The sequence below is a fragment of the Balaenoptera borealis genome, assembly GCF_965194805.1.
Source record: "Balaenoptera borealis genome assembly, chromosome: 3".
NCBI classification, from domain to species: domain Eukaryota; kingdom Metazoa; phylum Chordata; class Mammalia; order Artiodactyla; family Balaenopteridae; genus Balaenoptera; species Balaenoptera borealis.
The window spans coordinates 173,683,589-173,695,954 of NC_138866.1; the positions used below are offsets into that span (position 1 = coordinate 173,683,589).

General features: G+C 45.0%; 1 protein-coding gene across 33 annotated transcripts in view; it reads left to right on the plus strand.

Moving 5' to 3' along the window:
• KIAA1217 overlaps positions 1 to 12,366 on the plus strand; it is a 498,998-nt gene that overhangs the window by 470,805 nt on the left and 15,827 nt on the right. For 30 of the 33 annotated variants that reach the window (XM_082385188.1, XM_082385204.1, XM_082385197.1 and 27 more), the window contains 4 exons: positions 2,104 to 2,533; positions 4,956 to 5,139; positions 7,040 to 7,203; positions 8,004 to 8,165. In XM_082385188.1, the coding sequence (XP_082241314.1) occupies positions 2,104 to 2,533; positions 4,956 to 5,139; positions 7,040 to 7,203; positions 8,004 to 8,165 (940 nt within the window). The remainder of the gene's footprint in view (positions 1 to 2,103; positions 2,534 to 4,955; positions 5,140 to 7,039; positions 7,204 to 8,003; positions 8,166 to 12,366) is intronic. The other 3 variants (XM_082385201.1, XM_082385203.1, XM_082385190.1) reach the window with 2 other exon arrangements.

Consider the following 12,366-nt stretch of genomic DNA (forward strand, 5'->3'; position numbering starts at 1 on the left):
TTAGATGAATTATTAACCATAAGGAGCAAGTGAGATTTTTTTCTAGTAACAGTGGCCTCAAAAAGAACCTCTTCCGAGATGCTGACACTACAGAGTGCTCTGTAATCACCTGTGTAAGTTCCAGGATGCCAAAAATCACCTGGATTAAAACAACAATGGCCTCTTCCTGGGGAGCCCTCATCTGCCTGGGCACAGGAAGAAACTGTACCTGAATTGCATTTTCTCATAGGTTCACTCATTTTAAATTGCCAGAGTGAACTTTTTCTTCCAGTAGGATAAAAATATGTTCAAAGAATGCTTACTTAAGCTCTTACCTAAATGTGGTAACCCACCCACAAAGCCTAAAACAAACCATCCTTATTAAGTGTTTGTTTAAAGAGGGAGCAGGCTGGCTGGTAACATTGCCCACCCTCCCTTCTCTTCCCTGAAAAACAATTTTTAAAAAATTTTAGAGCCAGCACAGATGAAGCTGGAGATATTTATCTTACCTCCATCTAAAAAAAGATGGGATTGTGTGTCTTGAATGTTATAGGACTTTTTGTCCCATAAATGCTCAGTGGTGAGAATGATAGATAAAGCCAGTTAAGTAACTTTAACAATAAAAATAGAAGAAATATTAGCTGCCATCACGCTGCTCGTCACAGGCCTTTATACTATTAATCTTTCCTTGGTATCTTTCCCGTATAACATTTTGTACTCAGCACTGTGGAAGACACAAGAAGGAAGGTAGGAATATGCACGACCCCAAGGACAGGCACATGTCCTGGTGCCTGATAGAGAAGACAGAGAGGGTGACAGTCACAATTCAGAGCAACTTAGCGGCTTGGGAAGATGCTGAAGGGATTTGGTATGTGTCGACTTTGAGGTGCTGGAAGGATAGCAAAACAGAGCTGCCCATGAGGCACTTAGAATGTGGACCGAAGTTCAAGAGGCAGAGTTTAAGGGAGTCCCTGCCTAACTCAGAGGGAGAGAGGGAGGAGAGATTTAGAGTTGGAAGTCGCCTTCATGAAGATGATTACTGAAAATGGAAGCAATGGCTATGATAGAATGAGAAGGAAAGGAGGAAAGAGACCCTTAGGGCTTTGGGATTGAAGGGACGGGGTAGGTAAAGAGCACAAGAAACAAAGAAGTGAATAGAAGAGGAGAGTCGTAGAAAGCAATGTCTTCTTTCAAATCAAAAAAAAAGAGTATTTTGCTAAGAAGGGAATGAGGGACTAATTAAAACTTATGGGTCGAGTACCATGTGTGACCAAGTCTTCCATGTAACTACATTGATCGTAGCACCCAGCCCTGAGGAAGGCATTGAACAGCACTGTCACCAGCATTATTATAATCTCCAGAAAAGTATCTGAGGCTCACAAGGGTGAAGTTCCCGGCATTACAGAGCTAGAACATGGTAGAACGGATACTCAAACACAAGCCTGTCTGACCCCGGAGGTCATGTCTTTTCCACTGGACCATGGGTGGAGGTGGACAGACAGACAGCATCAAATGACCCCCCGCCCCCAAAGCAGAGGAGGAGGAGGACTAACCCGGCGGTTAGATTCGAAGTCACTCTTGATGTTGCAGAAAGGCTGGTCAGGTCCAGGTGGGGCAGCCAGGTGGCACCAGGCTGAGCTGTAGGAAGAGCAAAGCAAAAGGAACTGGCATATGAACCACCCTCCCAAGATGTGTAGCAGGGAAAGGAGGAGAGAATGGAGGGTTTGGGAAGCTTTGGGTTAGAACCGAGCATCTCTGAGAGCTGCCCAGGCCTGGATCCGGTGCAGGAGTTATTGTTAGAATCGTGTGTCCACTTGATGTCACCACCCCCCAAACAGTGACGGGACTGCATCAGTCTGGACACAACAGTGCACGTGGAAAGGGAAAGATAGACCATGTCCTGAGGGAAAAAGTAGGAAAGCAGCTGCCAGAGATAACTAGGAGGCAGTTAGGTTGCTATGGGAACCCTCAACTCTAAGCTGCTACTCCGGGTTTTAGAATGTCTTAATTTTGCAACAAAATCTTGCCTGGCTTTGGGATGACACAGCACTCAAGCATGCCATACAACTAAAATGCACGTTACCTAGTTCACCAGTTCATGCTGCTGTGTGTGGTTTCTCCCAGGCATGTCACTGATGGGCTCTTGAAAGGCACAGACGCAGCCCAGGCCGCACAGTATGTCGTGATGGAAAAGGCCACGGCCGCAGAAGTCCTGAAGGCCCAGGAGGAGGCTCCCCGCGCCTCGGGCCAGCCCCTCCCCGGTGCGGGCGTCCCCGGCGATGTGAAGTCGGAAGTGGTGCCCTTGACCGTTCACCACGCTCAGAGCTCTCCTGTGGTCATCCAGCCGTCCCAGCTCTCCTCCGCGCTGCTGAACCCTGCCCAGCACTTGCCAGGGGGGCCCGGGCCTCACCCGGCCAGCCCTCCTGCTATCACACAAGAGGTGACCTCAGCTCTGCAGTCCCCGCAGATGCCCGGGAATGGTTCCTCCGTGCAGAGCCTGTTCATGGACGAAATCCACAGTGTGAGTGCCAAGAACAGGGCAGTGTCTATCGAGGTAGAGTCCTATTTCCATTTTTCATAATTCCGTAAAGGAGGAAAGGATGTGGTCCTTTCCCTCCAAGAGTATACAGTCTGGTTATGGAGATAATGCATATATGTATCAAAGATATATGTTTATCAAATACATTATCAAAAATATATGTAATTTTATGTTTTAATCAAAAATATATATAACTTTCTATCTTATATACATACCGATTTTTTTAAACTGTAAATGGGTTTCGATGGCCAGATTGAGGGAGAGGCCATCAGATTTCAGACAAGGGTCAGGCACCCAACCTGTAGGAAGGTGAGGCAGTGGTGTGCTGTTAAGTGTTTAACAACCGGCATTCTGATGGCAGAAGCCTGATTTGTAGTTATCTGCCAGTTTCTGTGGTGGAAAGACTCCCACCATCGCTGACATCACTGACCATGCTGGTGGGAAGAAGGGTGACAGTCAGCCCTCCCGAGCCAGTGTGAGCTGGGGAGGGTGTGCCAGTGACCTTGAAAATGAAGTAGAATCTGGGTAAGCAGAGGGTGGTAAGAACATTCTAGGACAGAGGGATCCTGGGGCAAAGGCTGGACCTTGGATAAACCAGTTTAAGTGGAACAAGGAAGAGGAGATAAGGCTGGCAAAACAGGCTGGAAACTGGTTTGGGGCAGCTTACTCACCAGTCCCATGGGGCCAAGGTTCATTTCGTGGGTATCAGAGAAATGCTGTAGCTTGGACCAGTGGTAAAAAATGGCATCTTCAGAAAATTAATCTGGAAACAATATGCAGAATAGATTAAGGTAGTGGGTCTTAAATTAAGGGTGCAGGATGGGAAGTTGTTACAGAAGTCTCAGAAGGAAGGAGAAAGAAGGTCTCAAGGTCACACAATATAGAGAGAAAACTTGCTGTGTTCTTAAATATTCTTTTCATCAAGAGCTGGTGTAGGTGCTCAAGCAGCACACTGCGTTTCCCTGGCTCTCTCCTTCCTCTTCCCTAAAATGTTTCCTCCACTCATTACTGTGTCCTTAGCCACCTGGTCCGCAGTCAGCAGTGGATAACTCTGGTTTCAGGAGGAGATGACCTCTTAAAACCACTAAGGCCACAGTCATGGCCACTGGGCCTCTGAACACTAGGTAGCTCCCCTCTGCTCCAGAATCAGTGGCTGTGCCCCCTAATCCAAGTTAGCTGCTTACAAAATGCATAAGATGGGGTGGAATGTGATTGGCTGATGATGATTCTGCCTATCAGGGTCAGGGAGGGGACCAAAAACACATTTCCTCCTGAAAATTAGTGGATCTGCCACTTTAAACATCTCTACATTTAAAGGATGTCAGTAGGATGATTCTTTTATTTAAAAATGTCTATTGAGAACCCACTAGGCATAGTTACCATTGTTACGTGTATATTTTAAGTAAGTTTGACGGCACACTTACAAGTCATCTCTGAAATGCTCTGATCCACAATAAGGAGGCCTGAGTCTTCCTGACAGCTCTGCTATGGAGCTTCATTCACTCAAAAGATGTTACTGAGTCCCAGTAGGTGCCAGGCCTTCATAGGCTCTGGGGGTGGCAGTGAACAGAAGGGACCAAGCCCAGGCTCTGGTGATAATAAATGCTGCGAAGGAAAAACAGAGGAGGATAAGGACGGTGACAGTGGTGGCTGTTACTCATAGAGAGTGAGTCTCGGGCAGATCCTTCGTCTCACTGGGCCCCAGTGTTCTCGTGTGGGAAATACACTGATTCCGTGATCTCCTGGGTCTTCTCCAATTCTGACATTATGGGGTTCCACTAATCCTGGTGCTCATTTCCACTCTGTCCTCCTGGAATGATTAAGGTGGCATCTCAAAATCACAGGAAAATGCTCTTTAAAAAAATGTACTCGTATTTAAAAATGCATTTTATATACTTCTCTCTCCTGTAGAACTTGATGGAGCTTAGAGATCATCTCAATAGCCCCTCCTTTTGTAACCAGGAGAATGTGACCCAGAAGATCATATAGCAATTCTTTGACAGCAGTGGAACTGAGACATAGGATTAGTGAGTGTTTTGGTGTTTGTTTCTGTTTCTTTGAACATCTCCTCTACAACGAAAACTCAGTGTAGAAAAACAAAACCTTAGTTATGGGATACATGCCTTTGAATGCATATATCCCTGTGTCCCTGCCAAGAGTGTTGGCAGAGTATGTAGTAAGTGCTCAGTAATAATTTAATGAATGAATGATTGGGTTTCTGAGCTTGCTTCTCTGTGAATGAATACCACTTGGGCTTCAGTGGCAGCCTGTTTAAAACATGTAGCAGACAGCACAAGGGTCAGGTTTGTCTGATGGGCAGAAGTGTCCCTGGACACAGAAACCAGAGCATCACTTTACCAACACTTTAACTGTGTTATACTTCCTCCCGCCCCGACATGAAATCTCAAAACTTTCTTTACTTGCTGTTGTCCTTCAGAAAGCAGAAAGGAAATGGGAAGAGAAAAGGCAAAATCTGGACCACTATAACGGAAAAGAATTTGAGAAGCTCCTAGAAGAAGCCCAGGCCAATATTATGAAGTCGATTCCAAACCTGGAGATGCCGCCAGCCTCAGGCCCACAGCCAAAGGGCGATGCTCCAGCGGACAAGCTAGAACCTTCAGGTCAGGCGCTACCAGAGCTTTGTGGGCTGCTCACGCTCGGGTCAGTGTGGTGCCACCCACATAGGCACATGCTGGCCAGTGGGACCAATCTCTCACTTCCTAAAAACCTTATCAATTAAAACAAAAAAATTAATTGGGAAAACAAGCCCCAGGTGTCCCTAGAGCCTCCCTACTAGTTTTTGTTGTTGTTGTTTTATTGACTACTACTTTTTAGTTATAAACCTAGCAGGGAAGCTGTGTTCTGCGTTAGGAATCCAGAACAACGCTCACTAAGGAAAAATGTAGCTCCCCAGCTTCTGCCTTTCCTACGAATTTATGACCCTTCACAGCACCAGCTGGGAGAATATGAGACCTGCGTTTAAATTGAGAGGTTTTCTTAGAAAACGTCAGCTTTTATGAGCTCCCAGAGGGATATTAGATCACAAGGAGAAATCGCATTTTTTAAATCAAAATTATTAGATGGTATATTTAACCAACCAAAACTATGGAAATTAAGCATCAGTGTGTCAGTAATAATATAAAAAAGCTGTTAAAAAACTCAAACTGCTAAATCTTCAACCAATTACAAACCATGTGCCTTATTCTCATCTTAAAATTACGGACAAAGACATTATTTTACTTGCAGCCCAGTGTATCTCAGGTTGGTCAGAGAGGGGGCCTTTGTCATTACACATGAGAGGGAGAACAGAGCCCACCTCCAGGGCCCATCAGCCTGTGCCCGTCCCCAGAGGCAGCCATCCCGAGGCCAAGCTGCTGGCCTAGGACAAGACACATGTCCCGGTGGTGCTGGTGCCCTGTAACCTGGCACCCTCTGCATAAGACGGGAACCGCCCACTACAAATAATCACTGGCTTGTCACCCTGATGACTTAGCCAAATCTTCGTCACAGCTTTCAGTAGGAAGTCCTCAAGCACCTCCTCTAAACAACTCTGTTTCAGTTGCTCAGAAAAGACACACACACTCCTGGGAGGCCAGGCAGGCCTGTGTGTCCCCAGAGTTGGGACAAAGGCCAGCTGGAAGCTCTGATCCCGAAATTTCTGGTTTTACCACTTTTGTGAGCTCTTAGGTAGAGTGTTGGTAAAAGGCTGAAGTGAAGAATGTTGGTAAAGGGCAGGAGTGAAGCTCTTTGCGTTTTGAGAAAGAAATGCCTTTTTCGGGGCATTTTTCTGGCGAAAGCTCAGCAGACAGCTTCATCTCCTAACCTTTGGTGTCAATACTGATTTATAATTCTGCATTTCTGAGAGAAATGAGAATGAGAAATTCTCATTTCTGCATTTGCTGCCTCCTTTTCTTAGCAGAGAACCTTTTCTAACCACATAACCGTGACCAAAAAGATCCACTTTCTCCCTGACTTTGTCCTCTGACCCCATCTGCCTCTGGCTCTTCCTGGGCCAGATTCTACTCTAACCTCCCTCCTCTACATGAATCCTTCCTGCCAACACTGCTTTCCAGACTCAGGGATGAAGGCTCTGGAAGCCATGCAGGGAGCTCTGACCCTTCATCTCTCCAAGTAACACTCAACTTTTTGGGGTAACAAGAGATTTGTTTAATAATAATAATAGGTAATACTTGCATAGCATTTACTATAAGCCAAGCACTCTTCTAAATGCTTTATGTATATCAAGCCCATTTGATCTTCACAACACCCTGGTGGAGATGATATTATTAGAATACCCATTTAACAGATGGGAAAACTGAGGCAGAGAGAGGTTAATTAACTTGTGCAGGGCCTTTCTGGGACTTTGAGCCAGTCAGGCTTCAGGGCCTGTATTTTCAGTTGTTGCACTATGGAGAGAATAGAGAAATTTTTAAGTCAGATTGCATCGAGTTTCTAGAAATTCATTGGGCTTTCTGGATGTTATCGCGAAAGATGATTTTGCAATGACACACTGTTTTCCAGAAGACTCTCCAAATTCAGAACAGGACTTGGACAAGCTGGGGGCTAAGTCCCCGCCTCGTCCTCCCCCACCTCCACGGAGGAGCTACCTGCCAGGATCGGGGCTCACCACCACGAGGTCCGGCGATGTGGTCTACACCAGCAGGAAGGAGAATGCCACCACAAAGGTCTGATGGGTGAAGCCCTGGTAAACTGGTCTCTCGGTTCAGATGCTGCCCTTAGACAAAGTCTTCTCTGCTCTCATTTAGAACATAAAAAGTAGTGAGGCAGAGAAGAGAAGTAGAGAATAAACTAGGTCTCCAAGGAAGTGCCACTGAGCTAGGTGGCACTGCGTTCCCAGGTGGTACTGAAGTAGGCTCTCAGGCACCTTTAAGGCGTGTGTAAGGAATGCCTATTGCACAGAATTGCACAGATGGGAAAATGTCAGCCAGTGCTATAGGACTAGACTCAGCACCAGGAGTTTTATCCTTACTTGACTTTGAGCTGTAACTATGTGACATGCAAATCACCAGCTACTCCCCCAGCAAAGCACACTAAGATTGAAAACAGGGGCCTGAGGGGCAAGCAAAAGAAAGATCATCTTACAAAGGTAACTGAGATTAGCTAACATAGTTGTGGGAGTCTTCAGAAATAGGTTCAGAGAGCTTTAACTTCCACTTAACCTGGCAAGTTTTGTCATGTATGTTAAATGTAAAATACAATTTCCAAGGAGGGCCTTTCTTAAAGGCACTGAAGTTAACTTACAATCTTATTATAATTCTTCAATCTGTTTGCCAAAATGACAACGTTGGGCAAAGAAAAACCCAAACTAAACACAAGTAGACAAAGCAGCCTTTCAGCTCGATTTGAAGAGCTAGGAAGCCAGGGCACCAGGCAGTGACAGAACGTGTGTTCTTTTGCGATCTGTCCCTCTTTTGCCAGCACCTGGGGGTGTTAAGCCAGTATCTGTGGTTTGAATCTTTCTCAGGCAAGCAGTGAAGATGCTGGACCAAGCCTGCAGGCTAGAGCCACGAAGTGTCCAGCAGAGGAGCCTGCTTCAGCCTGGGCCCCATCACCACCACCTGTCACTACTTCCTCCTCAAAGGATGAGGAGGAAGAGGAAGGAGACAAAATCATGGCAGAACTCCAGGTATGTGGATGAGGTAACTGACGTGGCTGCCTGCCCTTCCCATCTGGGACTCTGGCTGCGTCTGTCACCGATTCATTAGCTAGAGAGGGCTGGGGAAGAGCCCCGTGGCCCTGGGCCATGTAAGCTGCATCTCTGGCCTTGGCCTCCACTTTGCCCAGGTGGCACTGAACTAGGCTCTCAGGCACCTTTAAGACATGTGTGAGGAATGACCATTGCACAAAAGAACTCAGAAAGTTGATACCAAAAAATCAATTCCAAGCTTTCCTAGCTCTGGCTGCTAGGATTGCCTTTCTTTTCCTTTCTTTCAGTGTGAAAATAGTCCCTGCTTCATTTTAAAAGCACTTAAGATGGGGATTAGAAATACCAGCCATTGTCCTGTCTTCCCAAGGACTGATTAAAGCCCCCTTCAAGTGGGGTCCCCTTCTTTGGCTTTAATTCTTAGAATGACAGGCCTGGAATCATGTGGCCGTCTGTCCTCCATACCAAGTTTCCAGTCAGTGTCAATGTCATCTTTTCAGGTATTCCAAAAAGCTTAATAATTTTGTTTCCCGTCTTCTTTGTTCTATTTGAGAAATGATACTTTATTTTTAGATTTTTATTTGTTAACTAATTGCCACAGTCTACTCCTAGGACTAAGGATGGGGTACAGGGCTACACCCAAAGCTGATCCCACATTCAGATCATGGTGTGAATCTGCCCTAGGTGTACATTTTAAGAACTTGTCTAATCAGTCATAAAACGCAATTCCTAGACCACAGTCTGTTGATAAAGTATTTCATTTTGATCCATGAATTAACGTAGGATTTTTTTTTGCCCATGTGATGGTCAGGTCACAGCCTCCTTCGGGCTCCAGAACATGTTCACTAAGGTACTGCTGATTTTGTGCAGGCCCAAGGATCTGCCTTCTTCATTTGGAGGAGGGAGAACATTCTGACCATGTCACCTCCACCTCAGCTCTTCTGCTGCCCATGGAAATAATTGCCAACATTAAGCACCTTGGGTTTTCCAGGGAAAACAGGGCTGCTGGTTTACTTGTCACATGCCTGAGCCCTGTCCAGCCCCATTAAAACTCAGACTGGCCTGAGACATCCCCTCCATCAAACAGTTTGCTTACAGGTTTTTAGATTGGTCAGAGAATTTCATTCATAGGAACCGTAGATTTATAAAGTTACTGACTCATGAAACAGTTGAGAGCATGGAGGCCTCCATCAGTTATCCACTGAGGGCCCTCTGACTAAGACACTGGTATGTCAAAGCTACATATTGCTGGGCATTGGTGCGTCTCCTAAGACGTGTAGGCAGATGCTGGCGCCATTCATTGTAGCATTTGCCCCCAAATTATGGTATAAATAACAAATATGGAGGGAGAAAGAACAAGATAGTGGAGTAGAAGAACGTCAGCTCACCTCCTCTCACAAAAACACCAAAATCACAACTGACTGCTGAACAACCATCAACAAAAAAGACTGGAACCTACCAAAAAAAGATATACTACATCGAAAGATAAAGAAGAAGCCACAACGCGACGGTAGGAGGGGCGCAATCGCGACAAAGTCAAATCCCATACCCCCTGAGTGGGTGACACACAAACTGGAAAATAATTATAGTGCAGAGGGTCTCCCACAAAAGTGAGAGTTCTGAGCCCCACATCAGGCTCCCCAGCCTGGGGGTCTAGAATTGGGAGGAGGAGACCCCAGAGCATTTGGCTTTGAAGGCCAGTGGGGTTTGGTCGCAGGAGCTCCACAGGACTGGGAGAAATGGAAACTTCATTCTTAGAGGGCACACACAAGGTCTCATGCACTCCGGAACCCAGGGAGAAAGCAGTGACTTCATAGGAGCCTGGGCCAGACCTACCTGCTAGTCTTGGAGGGTCTCCTGGAGAGGTTGGGGGGTGGCTGTGGCTCACTGTGAGGTCAAAGACACTGGTGGGGGCATACTGGGAAGTACTCGTTGATGTGAGCTCCCCAGGAGGCTTCCATTTTGACCTGCCCCACCTGACAGCCTGTAGGCTCCAGTGCTGGGACGCCTCAGGCCAAACAACCAACAGGGTGGGAACACAGCCCTAGCCCAAAGCCACCTCTAAACACACCCCTTGACACGGCCCTGCCCACCAGAGAGACAAGATCCAGCTCCACCTACCAGTGGGCAGGAACCAGCCCCTCCCACCAGGAAGCCTGCACAAGCCTCTTAGGCCTCATCCACCAGGGGGCAGAGACCAGAAGCAATGGAAAGTACAACCCTGCAGCCTGTGGAACGGAAACCACAATCACAGAAAGTTAGACAAAATGAGACAGCAGAGGAATATGTTCCAGGTGAAGGAACAAGATAAAACCCCAGAAAAACAACTAAGTGAGGTGGAGATAGATAGGCAATCTACCCGAAAAAGAATTTGGAGTATTGATAGTAAAGATGATCCAGGATCTTGGAAAAAGAAAGAAAGAGTGGAGGCGCAGACTGAGAAGATGCAAGAAATGTTTAACAAAGAGCTAGAAGATACAAAGAACAATCAGAGATGAACAATACAATAACTGAAATGAAAAATACACTAGAAAGAATCAACAGCAGAATAATGAGACAGAATGGATAAGTGAGTTGGAAGACAAAATGGTGGAAATCAGTGCTGCAGAATAGAATAAAGAATGAGAAGAAAGAAATGAATACAGTTTCAGAGACCTCTGGGACAACATTAGGTGCACCAACATTTGCATTATAGGGGTCCCCAAAGGAGAAGAGAGAGAAAGGGCCTGAGAAAATATTTGAAGAGATAGATAGTAGCTAAAAACCTCCCTAACATGGGAAAGGAAACAGTCACCCAAGTCCATGAAGCACAGAGTCCCAGGCAGGATAAACCCAAGGAGGAGCACACCAAGACGCATATTAATCAAACTGACAAAAAGACAAAGAGAAAATATTAAAAGCAACAAGGGAAAAAGCAACAAGTAACATACAATGGAATCCCCATAACGTTATAAACCTGATTTTTCAGCAGAAACTCTGCAGGCTATAAAGAAGTGGCATGATATATCAATATTTAAAGTGATGAAAGGGAAAAACCTACAACCAAGATTACTCTACCCATTTGACAGAGAAATCAAAAACTTTACAGACAAGCAAAAGCTAAGAGAATTCAGCACCACCAGACCAGCTTTGTAACAAATGCTAAATGAACTTCTCTAAGTGAAAAAGAAAAGGCCACAACTAGAAACAAGAAAGTTACGAATGGGAAAGCTCACCAGTAAAGGCAGGAAATCATTCACACACAAATGTGATATCAAAACCAGCAGTCGTGAGAAGAGGAGAGTACAAGTGCAGGATACTAGAAATACATTTGAAACTAAAAGACCAGCAACTTAAAAACACTCATATATATTATACAGACTGCTATATCAAAACCTCATAGTAACTGCAAATTGAAAACCTACAATACACACAAAAAAGAAAAAGGAATCTAAACACAACACTAAAGTTAGTCATCAAATCACAAGAGAACAAAAGGAAGGGAAGAAAAAAGACCTACAAAAACAAATCCAAAACAATTAACAAAATGACAATAAGAATATACATATCTATAATTACCTTAAATGTAAACAAATTAAATGCTCCAAATAAAAGATATAGACTGGCTGAATGGATACAAAAACAAGACCCTTATATATGTTGGCTACAAGAGACCCACTTCAGATCTAGGGACACATACAGACTGAGAGTGAGGGGATGGAAAAAGGTATTCCATGGAAATGGAAATCAAAAGAAAGCTGGAGTAGCAATACTCGTATCAGACAAAATAGACTGTTATAAGAGACAAAGAAGGACACTACATAATGATCAAGGGATCAATCCAAGAAGAAAATATAACAATTGTAAATATATATGCACCCAACATAGGAGCATCTCAATATATAAGGCAAATGCTAACAGCCATAAAAGGAGAATTCAGCAGTAACACAATAATAGTGGGGGACTTTAACACCCTACTTACAGCAATGGACAGATCATCCAGACAGAAAATCAATAAGGACACACAAGCCTTAAATGACACATTAGAGCAGATGAACTTAATTGGTATTTATAGAGCATTCCATTCAAAAGCAGCAGAATACACATTCTTTTCAAGTGCATGCAGAACATTTTCCAGGATCACACACCGGACCACAAAGCGAGCCTCGGTAAATTTAAGAAAATTGAAATCGTATCAAGCATC